Raw genomic sequence first — 21,237 nt, forward strand, 5'->3', positions numbered from 1 at the left:
TCCACGGAGTCCCCTCTTCTCAAGGGTTCCTCAAGAGATCAAGAATGACACAGAAAGCCATATCATGTAAGTATTCAGCACCCAGGTCTAAAGCTGAGGGCCATACAGAAGGGGAAAGCATCATCTCACCATGCAATGATGTCACTGGTGCTGAGCTTCTGGACAGCTTCCTCATTGGCTCACACAATCTCTTCATTGCCTTCCTGATCCCTCGTCTCCTTCACTTACTCAAGACTAATCAGTTGTCCAGTGTATGGAACTGAGGGGATAGGACAGGGATAATTGCCCCTTCCAGAGACCCCATCCTCAGAGATGTCGACCAGGGCTAACACATACGTGTCCCAGTGACCACAACAGTCTCTCCAGGGGGTTATAGGAGCACGAGAACAATGCAGGCCCTTATAATCGAGGACAGGAATTAGAAGCTCTGTGCTGTGCTAACTGGAGTACAGTCTGGATATTGAAATATGCCTCTGGTTCTAGAAAAATCTTGAAGCAGAGAGAAGAATGAGAAATACCTCCTGGGCTGGAAAGGAAGTCTGTCTTGGAAAAGGAAAGCTTTGGAGCCCAGAGAACAAGATGTGGAGACAGGAGTGATGACAGCTAGGCTGGTGAAGACCAGGCCATTAGGCAAGAGCCTAACTCACGAGGCAGGGCCTGACCTATCCCTGCCCTACTTGACACTACACAACCACGTCCCACCCACTATCATAAGCACATGGTAAGGTCTGGACCACGTGACATCCTGGCTTCTGCCTGCTGCAAATGCTCATGTTTATTCCTTTGGTCCAGGCCAAAGGGTGCAACCTGGGTGTGGTTGACACAGGTGCACAGACAGCTGTACATCATTTCTCCACCATTTCTGTCACTTTCGAGAGAAGACTCCAAGACCAGGAAGCAACCTAGAGCTAGGCAGGAGCTTGTCTAACTAACCATTGGCTTTGCCCAAGAAATGTCCAAGTGTCTAAACTCCCCAAGGCCAGCTCTCTGACCCTGTATGTCCCCTTGCCTAGGACCCAATAAGGAGGCCAATGTGGCAACTATTCAAGGAATGACATGGTGGCTCAGGAAAGCTCTCTCCCCTCTGTAGACCTGTAGACCTCCTGCCTTGAACTCTCCCATTAGTTCATAGCCTAATAGCTCATGATGACTAGCATTGTACTCTGTCTTCACATATAATTTATTCTTTTTCCTTTTTCTCTTTAGGCCCAAGTCTTATACTCATTTCTGAGGGAAAGACTCAAACCTTCACATGAGAATCCTCAGAGAGTCTGTGGGACCACCACTTCAGGAGACAAAAATCATACCTCATACCCTTGGCTGGGCCAGACAATCTTTGGTCACTAATTCTGAGCCTGTAACTAATTTCATGAACAGACATGGGCCTGATGTGGAAGAACCCAGGGTTTTCTTGAGAGCCTGTTCACAACCCTATCCCTATTCCCAAACCTCCCCTGGGAGGAGGAAGGAAGGAGAGCCAGAAAGATGGGTCATATTGACTTAGGTCAGTTGTGTTTCTGTTACTTCCTGGATTGGTCCATGAAGATCAGGCTGCCCCCACTCACATGCCACCTGCCTCACCCTACTTCCTCCCAGCTTTCTCTCTTGGACTCCAGGGTAGAAGCTCTGCCTAGTCCTCTAGGCACCTCTTACTTGGTACTTCACATACGACCTTGGCTCACCATTCCTGCCCTTGCTCCTTTGGTGGGCTCTTGATCGAGGTAACCCGCCATCCTTCTGAGTTACTCCAGAGGAAGGGTTTATCTTACGGCTCTTCCTTCTCCCTTCCTGCCCCTGGAAGATCCCATGACTAACTCCACTCTCATCCATCTCTTCCTCCATCCCTGACTACCCAGGCTCAGACCTTACCACCTATTACCTGACTCTCGACAGCTTCCTCAAGGTCTCTTTGTCCCCAGTCTTCCTTCTTCCACATTGTCCACATGGGTCATCCAAAGCCACATTTCCAAAATTCCTATCTCCCTATCCCTCCTTCAGGAAATCACCCTGAGACTCCCCCACTCCTCCCAAGATCATCTGTGTACTTTAACAGATCCCCCAACACCTGGCCCTAATAGGATTTATCTCCCTATGGCTCTTCTACCCTCATGGCACTTCAGCTACTAAAACTCCTTAGACCCTGCTCTCAGCCTTCATTCTCATATCCTACCACCCAGCATACCCTTCCTGTCAATTCCACCTACCAAAGCCCACTCTTACATCACCTCCCCTATGAAGAGCTCCAGACTCTCCACAGGCTCAGAATGACCTGTCCCTCCTCAGTCCGCCTCTGCCATGATTTATTTTACTTACTCCAGACACTTCTCGCATTCTCCTTTGTGCCCCCCAACTCCAGGCTATGAGCAAGAGGGGGTGTTCTTTATCTCAGTGTTAAGTTGTCTGTCTCCTGATAGACAGGAAACTTCAGTGACTCTGACTTTAACCAACAGGCCAGCAGAAGAAACCACGTTCTCCAATGGCCCAAGAGGAAGGCTGGAGTTGGGGCAGAGGAGGCAGGGCAAATGAACCATCCTAGACTGCAGACCACCCTGGGCCCAGGGAAAGCATAGCTGAACTATGTGTAGCTTGGCCCAACTGAGAGGTACCTAATCAATCAAAAAGATCAGCCATGGAGATCTAGAAGTCTGTTCTCTGTCCCAGCATCCTCAACTTAGAAGTGGGACAGAACCACTCCAGCCTGCCCAGCTCCCAGGAGCCCCCATACTGTCTATCAAAGTCAACACACACTGTGCACTGATCCCCCTGACTGTGCTAACCACTTTGCAACATAATGGCAATTAACTGTGTCTTATAAGTTGGTGTCCTTAGCAGTGTCTTCATATAGAGATCCTGCTTGACACAACTCTAGCCATCTCAATCACAATCTCCATTTTTCCCACCAGATGACCGTGCCATGCATCGGAAGCCCTACAAGACACATAATCATTACAATAACTAAAGCTGAACATGGAGCTACACATCTGTAACCCCAGCACTCAGAAGGCAGAGGATCCTAAGTTCAAGACTCTCCTTGGCTATGTATCAAGTACCAGACAAGCCTGAGAAACATAGCAAGATCCTCTCTCAAATGAAAATAGTCAGCCAAGGGTATTATGTGCCCAGCTTATTAACTGAGAATGGCCATGAGAAAAGCCAGGTATATTCTGGTTAGCTACAGCCACCTTTATCCAGCTTAGCCCAAAACATCTACCTCCTTCCTTGCATGCCAGAAGTCTCCTGTTTTGCTGCCCCCCAAAGTACATTTTTTTTTCTGTAAGTTCCCAGTCATTTATACTTTGCACAATACTGAATCCATCTCATCGTACCTTCTTCCTCCCCAGGTTTTCCCAATACAATCCATTATACAGACTTGATTTCACAGTAGATTGAAAGCTACTTGTATAGGTGAGAAAAACATGCCCAGCTGAGGATCTAGACTACCTAGAATGCCACCCACCTTTTACTCCTGTTCCCAAGAACTGCTTGGCAACCCTTACCCCCCTCCCAAGAGCCTCCCTGAGTGTTCTTACTTCAGTTCCTCCATCCCCTCTAAGGAGACGCCATCCCTGTGCCAGTCATGAGAACCTCAGCAAAGGCACCTGAATATTCAGTGTTGCGCCCCACCCCCAAGTTATACCCAGCCTGTCATCAGGCCACCCCAAATGACAGAGTCTTGAGTCTATGGGAAACAAGGAATCCCTGGAGTGGGTGCCTCCAGTGCCCCACACTGTACAAAGCTCAGGCCTAAGCCTTCAGTCTTACTTCTTCTTGGTCGGGGTGAGATCTGCCGGCCTCTTCTCTGTCAGCACAACGGAGTTCCCGCTGGGTGCAGTGGTTCTTCTGCCCATGAGGGGCACCATCTCCTTGGAGTGGGCATTCATTGCTGTAGCACAAGACATATGCTGAGGTTGAGGAGGCAGGAGGTAACTTCTGGGGGCTTCAGACTCCCATGGGGTACCATCTACCTTCTGCCCATAACTCTCCAACAGGAAGCTCATTCCATACCTTTCCAAACTGTCAGCCTTTCTTGGGCACAGGCAAACTGTTCCTGCAGTTTCCATATCCCCTGCTTCCGAAGCCCAAGGAGAGCCCAGCATAGTGCCCAGGGAAGAAGCACCCAGCCTCCCGCCTCCCATCACCATCTCTAGCCCTATCACTCTCTGATAAACCTCTGAGACTTAACTGACTTTCTCAATGCCTCCCCGCAAGACTTTGTATTCAGATCTCTGTGTCAAGGTCACACTTCTTTGACCTTGACAGAACACCAATGTCACCTCCTTTTCTCCAGCCACTGCTCTAAATAATGCAGCTGGTGGAGTTCGGATTTCTCGGCACCTGCAGGTAGTCTCTGCAGCAGCTCACCCACTGTTACATCTCTTGCCTTCCCCACAAGCTAAGCACAGCCAGACCACGACTGGCACCCTGTCAGACTCCCTCTTGCTTAGAAGAAGCAGAGTCCCTTACCATGGGATACAGGAAGTCAACCCTTCAGTTCACAAACATGCTTCACTAATGGTCAGTATGAGCTGAGTTAGAACAAGGTGCTGTTCACACCCTCCAAGGAGACTGGGGAATGTATCTCAGAGGGAGGTTTAAAGACTGGGATTTGCACTAATGCCATCTGGGCTGGGGGCACAGCCTGAACAATCACCAGGTCTCAAGACAGCTCAGTGAGAGGCAAGGAGCCGGTGGAGCTGGAGACCCTGGATGAGTTCATGGGGATCGCCGGCAAGGAAGGGCTTGGCAACAAGTTGAGCCACATTGTGAAGCCCTCAAACAACTTGAAAGCAGAGATTGATGTCAGGGAAGCAGGGAACTGGGGAAGACTCCAGGTTACGTAGACAACATAGCCTGAAGGAGAACAGGCCAAGGATGTGGGAAAGACCAGTGTCCTGGGGACCAGGAAGAAGTTGTCATGGAGATCATGAGGAGGGGGAAGAGGCTGCTAGCCATGCAGAATAGGATAGATATGGAAAGGTAGTGTGGACAAGAGGTAACTTGGCAGTCAGGGGACCAACTGCAATTGAAGTCACTTTAGATAACTTACTTAGATACAGAAGTAACCCCCAGCCCCTGCCTACATCCATCACAGTCAGAACCAGATGGGTACCCTTTAAAGTGTGTCTCTACCCAAAGCAATCAGTCGACATATGGGGCTGGAAAGGCTTTGCTGGACCAAGAGCAAAAGTGGACAGAGGTGTGTCTCACCCTCCCTCATCCCCTGGTTTCCCTCCCGAGAAATAGCTGAATGGTCCCCAATAAGCCTGTGCCCCGACACCAACTGCTCAATCCTTCTTGTGCTAGTCCCATGAGCGTGGGCTATTCTGAACAGCTGGGGCAAGTGGGGGTCAGGACAATCTGGACTTGGGCTCCAGCAGCTATAATTAGCTCCTGAGTCATCCTGTATGCCTTGTATCCTCACCTGCTGGACTCTCTCCCTGCCCTGGGATCCAGATCCCTCACCCAGGAAGTATCATGTCACACCTGCCAAGGCCCAGACACTGATTGAAACGGCCTGTCCTAGGAACAGAGACCAGGCAGAGGCCACAGGGAGACCTCCATAGCTGCTACGTCAATGCCTGTGAGTGCCTGGGCCCTGTCTCTCTTCAGTGTTGGGATAGCTCATCCCATCTTGAACGCCCATCACATTCCTGCCATGGAGATTCACGACCCTAAGCTAGCTGAGGGAGACAAGCTCTAGAGTTTCTCTTTCCTTGGGATTCCCTAACATCAGGGGGAAGTTCCTGGGCCTGTCAGAGTCTACATTCTCTCCCCTGCCTGTTGTCAAAAACTGGCATGGCTTTTTACCCGTACTAGAACCCAGCTCTCCCGCCCATCCTCCTGAGGCCCATGGGCCAAGGGCAGACATCCCAGAGGATCCTAGGCCAATGCTCTAGTCTTTCTGGGGAATACTAGTTTCCCTAGGTGACAAGGACTTACTTGGAAGGTTCCAGGTGGTGGCGGCAGCCCTTGCTTTGAGATCACCGCATGTCTGGGGCCAAAAACCCACCGTCAGGAAGGTGGCTGAGGAGGTGAGAGGCTCTCATCATAGGCGCAGAGATAGCTGACAGCTGGAATGAAGCATCAGAGGCAGAACTGGCTGGGCCACCTGCCCTCGGCGCCAGGCAGGCCACACCCACCACCCACGTGCCCTACGTGAGTCACCCCCACACCCACAAAGCAGCCTCACCCCACAGGAGAAAAGGCAGGGAAGGCACTTGCTATGGCACAAAGCTGAAGGTCTGGTCCCAACCCTTCCCTCTCTTACGTTTGATGCTCATCAGGCGCCAATAGCCTCCGTTTCCCCACTTGGGAAAGGGGACCCATTGCAGAGAACTAACTGATCAAGGATGTCATGCCCAGGCAAAGATGACGGAGGTAAAGAAGTTTCATAGGTGCTCTGCTTTGATCCCCGGGAAGGAAGGCTGCAACCAAAGTCTATCCTGGGGTACCCAGGCCAGCTGTAAGACTTGATGTCCATCTTTCAAAAATAGTTCCTGGGATCAAGTCCCTCAGAGACAGAAGAAGTCCAATGTTTCCCAATAGCTGCATATTATGCATCACGGACTTTCATGTGTGACAACCTCACCACTTCCTGCCTCTGTGATCTTGGGCAAGTCATTTTTCCCAAGCCTGAGTTTCCTCGCCTGTCAAGCATACATAACCCAGCTTGGAAGGTAAAGAATAAACGAGGGAGCAAATGGAAAGGACTAGAACAAGGACCTAGAGTGCAGAAAGAATGCATGGCCTGTGACAGCTGGGAGGGCTGTTGTCACACCAATCTGTTCTCCCAGCAGCTGTCTGTGTCACTGTTCTCCAGGGCCAGGGCACTACAGGAAGACTCTGTGCCCTCCCTGCTCGCCCAAATGGCTTCTGGGGAAGGGGTGGAGCGGAGCCTGACTCAGGAGCCGCACACGTCCTTCTGCAGGGAAGATGTGTAGGCAAGGCATGACAGCGTTAGAATGGAAGTCCTTCTTCTGTGACAGTGCTATTGGCTGACGCAGCAGGGACTTTCCCGATTGTTCCCAAGAGGCGAGATCCTGGATCTCTGATAACTACAACTCCCCTGTCATGCCTGGGGAGATGGAATGAGGCAGGGTCAGCTCCTAGGCCGTGAGAGAGAAAGATCTGTGGCCAGAACAGGGCAGAGTGGGCTTCAGGTGTGGCTTTGATAGGGCGCTGCTCCTGCAGCCTAATCCATGGAAACCTACAGTTAGTACTCATGATTTCTCATCACTGTACCAGAAACATCACCATCAAAGCCCTACCTTCGATGAAATGCAGGCTCTTTTGTCCTCACTTGCCCAGGCCTGACTCAGCCTTGGCTTGTCTTTGCTTCTGATGTCTCAGAATCCTGGGCATGAGGCCATTCCGGGCTCTGTGTTGAAACTTCCCTTGATTTCACACTTTCCTCCAGCAACCGGCTGGAGACTAGCTTAAAAAATCCTTTATTGCTCACCCTAAGGCACGCTCTGTAGCAACAGTGGTTAGGGGAAGCCCCCTCTACTATAAGGATATGACCTCACAGAAACTCAGTGTAGCTCCAAGGGCTGGTCCATATTCAGTGTCATTGAATCTGGCCATCGTAAGACCCCTTACAAAGGAGGCCCCAGCAAGACACCAGTGAAGGATTCAGAACCTGAGAGTGTTATCCCTACCCTCAGGAAAATTATGGACCACCCAGAAGACCAGCTCCAACTGGGATAATCCCACCACAGGTGACAAGGACCAAATAAGGTGGGAGCATTTGGGCTGGAATTGGAAGAAAAGAAGCTTCATCAGCAGAGCATCAGACTCCTGAGACTCTGACCTGTTTCAAGGGGTGGTGACATGCCTCTGGCAATGTGTGGACTCAGCAAAGTGATCAGACATGGGGCTGAGATGCACTGAGTGACCCCAGGCTTCTAGGTCAACCCTGACCCCTTAGTCATCCAGAGTTGGGTTGGCCCCTGGCCAGTCATGGATACTGTCACCGCTGTAATCTAACAGGGAGCTGACCCAGGAGGACTGAACCAGAAGCGTGTGCTAAAGGCAGTTGCTTCTGATTACATTAACATGGCATCAAGTTTGCCTTTGTGAGGTTGCTATCTTCGCTCTGGGGTCCACACAGCACAATCGCAGAGCTGTGCAGCTGGAAGCCCCACCTCCTTCTATATCCTTCTCCAGCCCTTGCAAACCCAGCATTCTGCCATGTAGATGACCTGTAGGGCTCATTCACAAAGTCCCAACTCTTAGCAACTGTCCTCCACTACCAGGTTCCCAGTTCCCGCAGCAGCCATGAGCTACACCATGCTCCCTTTCCCTTTTTTCCTTTTTTTTTTTTATTTTTTGATTTTTAATTTTTTTTTAATTTTATAATTTAATTTAATTTTACATATCAGCCACGGATTCCCCTGTCCTCCCTCGTCTCACCCCCACCTCTGCCCTCCCCCCAATCCACCCCCCATTCCCATCTCCTCCAGGACAAGGACTCCCCTAGGGATTCAGCTCAGCCTGGTAGATTCAGTCAAGGCACGTCATGCTCACTTTTCTTCGGCAATTTGAACTCTCCTTCCATGGTGGAAAGAACATAATCCCAGGAAAAGGCCTTTCAGTTTGGGTGTGTATGTGCAGAAGAGGAGACAGGGCCAGAGCCTGGGGTAGGATGTAGACAGGGAGAGAAAAAAGGAAGATTCTGGTTATCCCTGCCCCAGCCTGCCTTCCAGAGGCTTGAACTTCAGGCAACCTATAGATCTCTGCCAAGACACTGATGTGTACCCAAGATGTATCCAACCCCTAGACACCTGCCAAGATACCCAAAATACCTCATCCTGCTAGCTGAGGTCAGAGCAGAAGCCCTAGTCAGCAGTCTCTCTGCAAAAGCCATCCTCTGCCTGATGCCCCACACCCACAGAGGGCTCACAGGAGGCCCTGAGCAAACCCACCCTTCTCCTCTGCTCCTTCTAAGACCCACAGATGCCAGGTAACCAGTCCACAGATTCCAACTCTCCAGGGAGGCTGAACAGGAGTCTCTGCGGGGTGAGGGCCAGTGAAGAGGAGCAGATTCCTTCACATGTTCCAGAAAATACCCTATTTAGTGTGGTGAGGCAGAGCTCTGTCTCCCACCTCAGGCCTGAATGGAAGTCAGGCTAGGTTCCATGTATAGCCATTTCAGGACTAAGAGCTGAGAGGCTGCCTCACCGGGGATGCTGGGTGTGCTGGCACAGGGTGTCAACGGCAGGGGAGGCTGTTGAGGGAGGGTTAGAGAATTCAGTTCATGGAAAATCTGTACTTCTGCTCAATTTTGCTGTGAACTTAAAACTGCTCCAAGAGTAGTTTATTAATTTAGGCCTGGGCTATATAGCTCAATGGTAGAGTACTTGACTTGAACATATGTGGCCCTAAATTCAATCCTCATGACCAGCAAGGTGGGGGTGGGGGGAGGGAAGGAGAGTGGAAGAAGGGAGGAATGAGGAAGAGGAAGAAAGAGAAAACTGGAAAACACTGAATTGAAGTTGCATTAGCAAACAGCATTTTAATTTAAAAAGAGAAGGAAGATTCAGACCCGACCTTTAAAAAACAAAAAGGTTCACACAAGAGTTTTGTTTTTACTTTCAAAATTTCATTTATTTCAAAATCCTATTACAGTCAAAACAGTGGAATTAACCATATATAATGAACTATATACATGCATACACATGTTAAGTTATGGGGAATAAAGTTTATTTTGGTAGGTAGTATTAATGAAAATTAAAATTGCATACATTATAACAAAACTCAACGTCCTTAATTTAGTACATGTCTGACATATTGTCTTGCTTTCCTGGGTTCTGCCAAATTGCCGCACCTAAACTGTTTTTAAATACTTATTTAATTTTACTGTCTTTGCCTATACTCTGATTCCAAGCAAAATTTTGCATAAGCTTCTCTAATATCTGGTCTATTTCATCATCAATGTCATCCAAATATGTATGACCAGCCCCTGATAAATCTGTTCCATTTTCTTCATAATCTGAAAATAGATAGATGATAGATGATAGATGATGAAGAAGAAGAAGGTAGATAGATAGATAGATAGATAGATAGATAGATAGATAGATAGATAGATAGATAGATAGATAAAAAACCTTCTTTTTCAACTAACCCTTCATATATATCTTGGTGATCTGCAGCCACTGTTCCAGCCCCAGACTATCCCACCTCTAAGGGCCCAGAGCTAGACTCCTCTGACTCCAGGGAAAGTGGGATCCACTCCTAGAACAAACAAAGCCCCAAAGAGTTCCACCTAGTTTTCAGGATAAAAATCCCACAGCAGAACTCAGAGGCAGCAGTGGCTAAGCCTCAAATGATTGTGGCTCCTGTGCCTAATGTCTAAGCCATCTACAGACAGCTCTGAACTTTATCCATCAAGTCCCTCTTCTGAATAAACAGAAGCCCATGGGGATGGTTGTGAGTCATATCTCCTACACCGGAACATGTTCAGGATTTTCTGAATTGTCTCATAGAGCAGCCTTGGAGATTTGAGGTAGAGCCTGAACATTTTGCAGAAACCCTGACTGTTTAAGTTACAACAGGAGATGCTTGGCAAGAACTGTACGACTCTGCCGGGCGGTGGTGGCACATGCCTTTAATCCCAGCACTTGGGAGGCAGAGCCAGGTGGATCTCTGTGAGTTTGAGGCCAGCCTGGGCTACAGAGTGAGTTCCAGGAAAGGCACAAAACTACACAGAGAAACCCTGTCTCGAAAAACCAAAAAAATAAAAATAAAATAAAATAACTACATGACTCTTCCACCAACAGGCTGAGTCTATCCCAGTTCTCTCTCCTATGGGAGCCTGTCTGTGTATCAGACTGGCAACTTCCTTCCACTAAGTGCTGCCTCAAAGACATGGAGATGAATAAGAACTTAAGCTCAAGCTGCAAAGGGGATGGATCAGGCTGATCCCGCCCATCTGTGCTGTTTCTGGGAGACCATCATCTTAACCTCCATATCAAAGGAACCAGCAGACAGATACATGTTCCTCAGGTGGGTCTGTGGGAATTGCTGAGTGCTCTCTTCTCTGTCCCTATGGAGGTCCACTTAATTCGTGTGATAAAATTACTGAAGTTGGTAAGCTCAGTTTTAGAAAGCACTAAAGGAAGGAAAGGGAAAATTCTAATGCTGAAGAAATGATTCGGAGAACTGAAAATGTCCGAGATGCAAATCGTAGACGAGATGTAAAACAGAAGTTCTTGAAGCTTATAGAACTCTGATCAAGCAGTTATGGGAGCATCCACACAGCATCATCATACAGAGGAGGCGCGCTTGAAAACAACCCTAATTACTTCAAGGATGAACCACAAGTTTATACATCTGATCCTGTCCCTTTAACAATTTGCAAAGGAACACCCACCAGATCTACCCCAGCTCTGACTAAATCCAAAAGCTGGTCCAGTTTATAAAAATCTGAGGGCTGGGGATTTAGCTCAGTGGTAGAGCACTTGCCTAGCAAGCGCATAGGCCCTGGGTTTGTTCCTCAGCTCTGAAAATAAATAGATAGATAGATAGATAGATAGATAGATAGATAGATAGATAGATAGATAGATAGATAGATAGATAGATAGATAGATAAATAAATAGATAAACAAATAAATAAGTAAATAAATGGATAGATAAATAAATAAATATAAAAAATAAAAATAAAAATCTGAGGCTGGGGAGAAGACTGAGAGGTTAAAACACTTGCCACACAGGTGTGAGGACCAGAGTTCGGATCCTCAGAACCCGTGGAAATTCGGAGCTGCTGTGGCAGCTCACCTGTAATCCCAGTGCTCAGAAGGCAAAGACACAGCATCCCCTGAGCAAGCCAGCAGCGTGACAAACTGTATTGGCTAGTTCTGGGGGTTCGATTCTGAGGCCTTGCCTCAATGAATAAGGTAGAGAGCAATCAAGAAAGGCGACCAATATCAACCTCAGATCTACACAGAGAGAGAGAGAGAGACAGACGACAGACTCGCGCGCGCACACACGCACACATGCCAGAATACATACATGCACACAACACATGTAAACAAATGAAAATGAAATCTATACTATCAAACAATCAATGTTTTCTGAGACTACAAGAAAAACAAGAAGCCCAGGGCCCACAGTAGGTAGTACCAAGCCCGCCCAGCTTCCTTTGGACAGGAATGGCCTGCATGCCCCAGGCCTGACTCAGCAGTAAAGACGGGTTTGAAGTCAGGCTGCCTGAGGTCAAACCCAGGTCATCCCCTTTGCTGGCTGTGTAACTTACTGTTGGAGCCTTGATTTTCTCATTTATAAAGTAGAGCTAATAACAGCTTCCTCGTGAGCTGTTAGGAAGCTTAAAGGCTAATGCACATCAAGCCCTTTCATAAACACTCCAACCATCCTGGCGGTCTGTATTCTTCCTCCTCACTCACCTGCCCTGTGGGCTGTGCACACCTCACTTTACCCATGAGCACCTCAGGGACCAGCCCTGAGCTCCCCCATCTTACATGTGAGATGGGCATAAGCCAAAGAACATGGAAAGGGGTCATGTTACTCCCTCCAGAGAGAGTGGAATGTCCCCATGGGCTTGTATATATAAACACTTGGTCCCCATCTAGTGGTATTGTGTTAGGAGGTTGAAGGTCCCTCTGGACGTGCATCCCAGCTTATAGAGGCAGAAACTCCCACATTTTAACTATCAGACACCGACAGCTTGGCGCCTGGCCCCAGCAAGTCCTCATGCCTTACACAAACATTAAGAGCCTGACTCCTGGTGATGCATGAGCCCTTACACTACACCAGTGGTCCTCAACCTTCCTGATGCTGCGACCCTTTAATGCAATTCCTCCCCAACCATAAAAGTATTTTATTGCTACTTCATAACTGTGACTTTGCCACTGTTGTGAATCATAATGTAAATATCTGCGTATTCTGATGGTCTTAGGTGACCCCGGTGAAAGGGTCATTTGACCCCCCAAAGGGGTCGCCACCTACAGGTTAAGTGACTGAACAGTCTCAAGAAAGACCACTGAGCCTTCAAGATGGCTCACCAGGTAAAGTCTCTTAACTCCAAGTCTGAAGACCTGAGTTCGATCCCCAGGACCCACAAAGTAGGAAGGAAAGAACTGACTCCCACAAGTTGTCCTCTGACCTCCAAACATATGCTGTGGCAAATAAATAATTTAGAGTAGAAAAAAAAAAGAAAGAGAGACATCTAATGCTATAAAACTTACTATTTAACAAGATAATGAGCCGGGCAGTGGTGGCGCACGCCTTTAATCCCAGCACTCGGGAGGCAGAGCCAGGCGGATCTCTGTGAGTTCGAGGCCAGCCTGGACTACCAAGTGAGTTCCAGGAAAGGCGCAAAGCTACACAGAGAAACCCTGTCTCGAAAAACCAAAAAAAAAACCAAGATAATGAGAAGCCTACTTAACCTTTCCCAATATGGGCCCTACACAAGCAACACACAAGATAAGACCATGTAATTTCCTTCTAACTGTAAAAATGAAAAAAGAAAAATTCCCATTTTCTGCCTGTCTCTTTCCCTCTCCTCACACTGTACTGTCTTTAGTAAACCTTCATGTCTGCTCTGGTCTGATAAATACTTTTATCCTTCCCACCTGACTTGCCACTGCTGTTCCCTACACAACTCAGCAGCATTCCTCTGGAGTTTCTGCTGCAAGCTACTGGCTTGGCTTCTCCTGATGATGGGCTGTAACCTGTAAGATGAAATAAACCCTCTCCTCCCCAAGTTGCTTTTGATCAGAGTGTTTTCTCACACATACACACATACACACACACACACACACACACACACACACACACACACACACAGAGAGAGAGAGAGAGAGAGAGAGAGACAGACAGACAGACAGACACAAAGAGACAGAAACAGAGAGACAGTGAGAGGCACAAACAGACTAAACAGAAAACCACCTAGCAATGCCAACCCAATTATTATCATCAAGTTCATACTTATTAAAAAGCAAGCGTATTTGCAGACATACATAGTTTATTTTATGAATTACAAGACTAACAGTGGTAGGCACATTGAGCACTGCAGGAAGAGAGGCAGGATTGTGATCACAACAAATGAGAGATCGTTGAAAACTTCCTGCTGTGTCCTTTGGATATGGTTCTGCATTTTTTTTTAAACAGCAATGAAGCTAGTATTTTGTGAAGACTGACATTTTACATCAAAGGGGAAATAATCACTTTGGAGTAACTTGGTTCTGCTGGAATTGGGAATGAGACTGGCATCCCCCACCTTCTCTGGGTTTGTCAAATGACAGACTCCTCCAAAACCTCTCAGGGTAGGTAAGATGTTAACACAGTATAGAGAAGAAAGGTTTCAGCATTTTATATCAAAGCAAGTATTTAAAGGTTGTTTCCCTGGACTCCATTTGCTCATAGTCCCAGCAACCCAAAAATCAGGGCCTAACATGTGTCCAAGTAGAGACTGCCATCCACTCTGTTTAACAAGGTCAGTAAAGAGCTGAAAGCCAAGTGTTTGAAGATTGGCCTGAAGACAGTGACGGTTAGATACAGATCTCTTCCCACACACCCTCCCACTTTCCCACAGCATGCCCAGTGAAGTCCTCGGAACGTGCCTAGGCAGGCACAGGATGGACCCAGGCAATGACAGGGCTCTGATGTTCCCTGAGAAGACCCTTCCTGACAGGGGCAATGGGTCATCCAAAGACCCAGCATTGACCCCTACATGGTGTCCTTCATTTCTCCCCTGGGCCCATGGAATCCTTGAAGACCTCAGCATCCTCTGGCTTAAGGGATCCTGCAAAATGCTTCAGATGAACTTCCTCAGGCTGGGTGGTATGCCTATCTCGAGTGCTTGCATCCCTCAGAAGAGGAACCAGGGCAAAGTTCTTCCAATTTCTCCCTGAAACTGAAAGGCAACACATCATTACCACCTTGGATACAACAAAAGAAACAGGAGTTTACTGGTAGGCCTCACATCTCAAGATGAAAGGAGACCTGGGTACCCCTCAGTCAAAGAAGCTTCTCTTTATGGCAGAGGCCATGACAGACAACCACAACTGGACAGATGCAGAGATCAGTGGGTTGTGGGGAACCCAGCCCCAGTGGATACATCATCAATACAACTCCTACACCTAAAGCTCAGGGAACATTTTGGAAGAGGGAACAAAGACTGTAAGAGCCAGAGGACTGGGAAGTCTGCTGTGAGACTGTCTCCTAGAGATGGCTGTCTAAGTAAGACCTAAACAATGACAATATCAATAAACATACAAAAGGAGGAACTCTCACAGAGTCCCACCCCTAGACAAAGAACTACAGGCAACTAATGACGACTGAGAAAGGGAGAATTATCCTCTCCCAGAGACAAGCTCCCTAACTGGTTATCCAATACAAAGTGGTTAGCCTTGAAATCATATACACACAAACAACAAAAACAGGCTCAGCAAGTTATATTTATATATTTGTGTGTATATATATATAATATGTATGTGTATATATACTATATATATGATATATATAAAATAACAAAAGAAAAAGAGGTAATGGGGGGACCTGAGAGGGGTTGGAAGGAGGTAACATGGGAGGGGATGGAAGGAGGAAAATAATGTTATTATATTTTAATTTCAAAATATATTTTTTAAAAAAAAATTTAGCCAGGCATAGTGGCACACACCTTTAATCCCAACACTCAGGAGACCAAGACAGGTGGATTTCTGTGTGTTCAAGGCCAGCCTGGTCTACAGAGTGAGTTCCAAGACAGCCAGGGGTACATAGTGAGACTCTCTGGAAAAAAAGTATCTTCAAGTTCTTGGATCCATGAAGTTTCCTCTTCCCCTCATCCACCCAGGTAACATCTTTAAGGTGTTCTTCCTCCAGGCCCTGGCAAACCTGTGACCTCAAGAGTATCACACACCTGCTTCCGGCTCCACTGCCTCACTGCCCAAATGGAAGGGTAAAGAGGTTTCTGCAATACAACTCCGCAGTGGGCAGCTCTAAAGTGCCAAAAATAAAATAAAATAAATAATCAAGACTTAGAGTCAAGGTCCTGCCAGGGCATAGGTGCTGAGTCAAGGTCCCACCAGGGCATAGATGCTGAGGAAAATGCCAGGGAAACATGGTCACACTGGGCTTCAAGAACTTTGGCATGATCGAAAGCCCCAGGGAGCTCGTAAGGAATCATTGCCATTGAGATACCAACTACTAACTGGCTGGGAAGAGGAAACACCCAGCCTGGGAGCTGTTGACCTGGCCAGTCCCAGGGTCTCCAGAGACATCTACAGTTCCCAGTACCATTCATCATGTTCTAAGACCAAGACTCTCCCATGGCCTCCCCAGTTCCTCCACTTAGCAACCTCCCTTCCCTCTCCGGCATTCTCCCTACCACATGCAGCTTGGTGGGGAGAGATCCTTGTTATCCAAATGATCTGACTAGGACCACTGGAGTGTCTACTGTTACAAAAGTGAGAAAGAAAATCCTAAAGGAATGTTCCCTAAGAAATAAGCATAAAGTGTAAAATCTAATATTAAACTCCACAGCTTCTGTTCCGAATCACTGGTCTAACTGGATAGAGGGTCACTGAGATGTATAGCGTAGAGGGCATGAGGTCCTTGTGCTCAGAGATAAGCACCAGGGAAACCAGGAATGTTAAACACTCAGGATTGTCTCCTCAGCAGAGGAGATATACACCTGTTTTCTGTCTCCTGGGAGTGGATGTAGTTAATAGCCTGGTGATCTGTGCTGTCCGTAGAGCTGGGCCTTGCCTGAATCCCCCAGACTAGCATGTTTATCCCAGACTCTTCCTCCCTAGACCTTTATCTTGAGCATTCTTTCTCAGTCAATAGAACCCATCCTTAGGGGAGATGTCACATGTACTTTGTAGCTTGGTGACCTCTACAATGACCTAGACCACATCAGATCCTCCCCTAAGCCCTTAAGTTATAGAACCCATTCTTATAGAAGAGGTCACATGTACTTTGCAAAAGAGTTCCAACATAGTCATGCCTTAAGATTTATTGTGATAATTGTCACCAGGAAACTCTTTCCCAACATAGTACCATACTTAAATATCTCTAAAATAAACTGCCCAGTGTCAGACTCTAGAGTTTGAACCAGCCCTGGCAGCTAACTAAGTCAGTGGGAGGATCATGGCAAGCACTCAAATCACACACAGCCATCTTTGAGTAGCTCTCTGATGATGTTGGCCTGTCTAATGAAAGAGCAGGTAATGCGCAAAGGTGACAAGGTGAGTCTTCCCAATTACATTCCCAGGGAAATCACAGAACTGCTGGGGACCTGTGTGAACGTAATGAAGCCTCAGTGCAGGGAACTGCTCTCCCAAAGTGGGCCTCTTCTTTCTGGACTAGAGATGGAATCCAGGGTGTCTCACGTGCTAGCCCAGTGCTCGACCACTGACTGAGCTATATCACCAGGGCCTCAGTGAGCCTTTGAGGAAGTAGATCTCCATATCCAACTGTAATGGAGGATCTTGTATGGGACAGTCCTGCTCATGACAATCATAAGCTGAGCAACATGCCGTTCAGCAGATGTGTTTAGACTTGAGGTGACAGATGTGAGATGCTATAAACCCTAAGAGAAGTGACATTCACAAAGGGGGCCCCATCAACGCCCTGGCTCTCTGCTTAGGAACAATACAGTGAACAGCCATCCTAGCGGAGCTAAGGAGGAAGCAGTCATGGGGCAGCTAGAATCAGTAAAACAGAGCATAGGAGAACAGATACCGTGACGTTGGAGGTCTGGTCGGATTTGGGGCAGGGTGGTTACCCACAAGTCCTTGGCTGAGAACTAGACCCTGCTTGCCTGCTTGCCGATGGTAAGATTTCAAGATGCTTGAGAGAGACTGGTTACAATGGGGTTGGAAGTGGGGCAGACACATTTTAACCTGAATGTAAGGAGGGAACCTAGCCTGTGTGTGGAAACATCCTTATATTCATTTACACTTACATAAGCTCAAGGTGATTCCTGAACAACTGAAGTACCATTCACTATATAAGATAATTATAAATAAAATAATCAAAAATCAATGTTTTTAGGGGGAAGGTAACTGAATCCAGGCTTTCCACAGTATCTTATCTACAATATCTACAATGTCCAGCACACAATCTGAAAATACTAGAACTAAAAGGGAAACCAAGGAAATGTGGTCCTCTGTCACAAAAAGAAAGAAAGAAAGAAAGAAAGAAAGAAAGAAAGAAAGAAAGAAAGAAGGAAGGAAGGAAGGAAGGAAGGAAGGAAGGAAAGAAAGAAAGAAAGAAAGAAAGAAAGAAAGAAAGAAAGAAAGAAAGAAAGAAAGAAAGAAAGAAAGAGTAGCAGTTAAGAGAAATGGATGCCATGATGACCCAGATGTTGGATTTAGCTAGGGACCACTGAACCTAGGGTCTTGTTCTTGGTAGGCCAAGACACTACCTCTGAGCCAGTCCATCCCTTAGCAGATAGAAAGTGTAAAGTAACTTATTAATATGTTCAAAGAAGCAGAGGAAAATGTGCTCCTAATGAAGGAATGGCTAGAAGACCTCAACAAAGAAATAGAAACTTCAACACAGAAAAAACAGAAACTCTAAAACCAAAAGGCTTAAAACTTGAAGTAAGAAACTTTCCGTATGGAATTAAGAACCATTTGGAACTGGCTAAAAAAAGAGCGAGTCAATGAATACGAAGGCAGATCAAAAAACATCAAATTTGAGAGAAAGAAAAATAACAATAAGGACAAAATAAACAGAGCCCCCGAGACTTCTGCAACAGTACTGTGTGGTCAACGAACAGCTTCTCAAACCCTGGGCTGTGACCCCATATGGGGGTCACATAACTGAACGTGGGGGTCACGAAAATGTTGGCTACATCAAAAGTTTTCTGAACACGCAATGACCAAAAGTTAATTTGAAATCAGTGCATCCAAGGAGCTTTGGGCAGTGCTGCACAGGTGTGTCTGAGGACGCGTAGCAGTCGCCAGCATGTGGATGGCTGGCATCTGTTGCTGCTACACAGTCCAGGTCTTACGTGAGGAAAGACAACATGGAGTAGGGAACCCACCTTCCCAGTATCAGGGCCCTCCCTGCCGTGGCACCACCCATCCCATCTCACCTCGGCCTGACCTCAGGGAGAAGCTCAGGGTGCGCTTGACGCCTTCACAGTTGCCCGGGTCCTCATTTATGATGCCCACGTTGGTGTTCCAGGTAGTCCAGTTCACCTCGTCCACCCTGTGGGGGAGGGGGCAGGGTCTGGGAGGCCAGCTGTCTAAGGCTGAGCAGCCTTCATGTCAGGATGAAGACATGGCAGGCAGAGAGACAGCCAGGGCTTGTTTCATGGATACCCCATCCTTCCCAACCGCTCCACAAGGTCCAAGAATTTTAAACACTGGATTCCTGGGTTTGGCTCTGTTCACCAGGCAGTCATTTTTGGACACCTCAAGTTATTCAGTGCTTAATGTTGGAAGTCCTCCCTCCTGAGATCTGAGGTGGGTGTCCTGTGCCCACAGCTGAATCCTATGGTGGCCCTTGTGCCTGCTGCTAGTCTTGAGAGTCCCCTATTCCTCTGATTAATCCCAGGGAGTCCTGAGCCCGGTATCTAGACTGTCATCTGCTCCAGATGGGTCCCCCATGCCCTGGACTGAGAGCAGGAGTTCTCAGCTTCAACTCCTTCTTTGGCCTTACCTGAAACACCACCGGTAGTCATCCTTGCCATCAGGTGTGAACCCCACCTGCAGCAGCTTGCCAGAGCGGAAGGCTTTCCTCATGCACTTCAGGAAACTCTTCTCTGTGTCCAGGATGGTGATGGCTCTCTGAAGGAAAAGGGAACAAGGCCACCAGTCTGGATTACCCTCTCCAGAATCTCTCTCAGCCCCAGGAGCCTCAAGCTGGCCCTGCAGTACCCCCTGTAACAGGCCTGTGTCCAAAGCCTGGCAGACACATGCTCTGTGAAGAAGACCAGCCAAACCTGTCTATGCCTAGCTACAGCCTGCTGGGTCCAGGAAGGCAACCCTAAGAATTGATAGAGCTCACAAAGGGACTACTTGGGGATCTGGGTGAGATCAGAGTCCCAAAAGTGAGACTGAGTAGTCTAACCCCTGACTCTGCTACCTGCCAGCTGTGTGGCTTGAAACATGGATAGATGACATCTCTAGACCTCAGTGCTTCCTTCCCCCTATTCAGTCCCACAGGGGCTCATGTACCCCACGATGTAACAGCACAGGGACCAGTCAGCACCTTCCAGGCCACACTCCCTGCCCAGGTCTGCTGCCCACCTGCAGCTTCCAAATGTTCTTGCTCTCTTGGGCGATCTTATTGACCGTCTCACCCATGAGGGCAATGAGCATGTTGAGCAGGAGGATGTAGGTGAGAATCACATAGGCCAGCAACAGGATGATGAAGACAGCCTTGAAGTCGTAGTTCTCAGTGAACTCCAGGTCGCCCATGCCGATGGTGAACTTGAACAGCTCCAGACATGTGGAGTACAAGCTGTTGTAGGAGTTGTCCGGTGGCCTGGAGGGAGGCCCCCGGCACCTGTGTGCTGTGGACTCCACAGGCACAGAGTTATTCTTGCCATCCTCAATCAGTGTCACCACAGCTACAGGTCACAGGAAAAAGGGGGTGTGGGTGGATAGAAACCAAAGCCTCAGACCCCCTGATACATACCTCTCCTACCCCAGGACCCTGCAGCAGGAAGGCCGCTCAGTTATGTAGCACCTCCCCACTCCCAGACTATCAGAAAACTGTAATAATACACTGCTTTTTTATATTCCTGATCTAGTAGGAAAGAGTGTTTGAAGAAATATGCAAAGCTATGTGTACCATATGAATATAGAGGCCTTTGTATAGCATACAACTTGTTTAACAAGACAGGCCTGGGTCACTTTGCCAACCACACAATTCCTTTCAGAGATCCACTCTGTAACCGTGAATGTCAAGCCACACCATGTCTTTTAGGGGTCCACTCTATAACCGTGGATGTCAAGCCACACCATGTCTTTTAGAGGTCCACTCTGTAACCGTGGATGTCAAGCCACACCATGTCTTTTAGGGGTCCACTCTGTAACCGTGGATGTCAAGTCACACCATGTCTTTTAGAGGTCCACTCTGTAACCGTGGATGTCAAGCCACACCATGTCTTTTAGGGGTCCACTCTATAACCGTGGATGTCAAGCCACACCATGTCTTTTAGAGGTCCACTCTATAACCATGGATGTTGAGCAGCCCAGAGCAGAGTGGGTTAACATTCTTTGGAAGTGTGCTGCAGAGCCTGAGAGATGCTAAGCAGCT

At 47.7% G+C, this 21,237-nt stretch overlaps 2 protein-coding genes and 1 pseudogene across 3 annotated transcripts in view; 1 reads left to right on the forward strand and 2 right to left on the reverse strand.

The window, feature by feature from the left end:
* Nucleotides 1–6,097, reverse strand: part of Trpv3 (transient receptor potential cation channel subfamily V member 3) — a 39,071-nt gene extending 32,974 nt beyond the window's left edge. Inside the window, exons 1-2 of the mRNA XM_052756363.1 lie at nucleotides 5,941–6,097; nucleotides 3,763–3,883 (exon numbers count right to left, since the gene is read on the reverse strand). Of these exons, the coding sequence (XP_052612323.1) occupies nucleotides 3,763–3,881 (119 nt within the window). The 5' untranslated portion in view covers nucleotides 3,882–3,883; nucleotides 5,941–6,097. The remainder of the gene's footprint in view (nucleotides 1–3,762; nucleotides 3,884–5,940) is intronic.
* Nucleotides 6,098–6,369: 272 nt separating this feature from the next.
* Nucleotides 6,370–11,486, forward strand: LOC128122568 (polyadenylate-binding protein-interacting protein 1-like; annotated as a pseudogene).
* Nucleotides 11,487–13,906: 2,420 nt separating this feature from the next.
* Trpv1 (transient receptor potential cation channel subfamily V member 1) overlaps nucleotides 13,907–21,237 on the reverse strand; it is a 42,398-nt gene continuing 35,067 nt past the window's right edge. For both annotated transcript variants that reach the window (XM_052756153.1, XM_052756154.1), the window contains 4 exons: nucleotides 20,223–20,545; nucleotides 19,633–19,760; nucleotides 19,064–19,179; nucleotides 13,907–14,872 (listed from right to left, as the gene is read on the reverse strand). In XM_052756153.1, the coding sequence (XP_052612113.1) occupies nucleotides 14,700–14,872; nucleotides 19,064–19,179; nucleotides 19,633–19,760; nucleotides 20,223–20,545 (740 nt within the window). In that variant the 3' untranslated portion in view covers nucleotides 13,907–14,699. The remainder of the gene's footprint in view (nucleotides 14,873–19,063; nucleotides 19,180–19,632; nucleotides 19,761–20,222; nucleotides 20,546–21,237) is intronic.

This window comes from Peromyscus californicus, unplaced genomic scaffold, assembly GCF_007827085.1.
Source record: "Peromyscus californicus insignis strain IS unplaced genomic scaffold, ASM782708v3 Scaffold_3__1_contigs__length_106647218, whole genome shotgun sequence".
Lineage (NCBI taxonomy): Eukaryota > Metazoa > Chordata > Mammalia > Rodentia > Cricetidae > Peromyscus > Peromyscus californicus.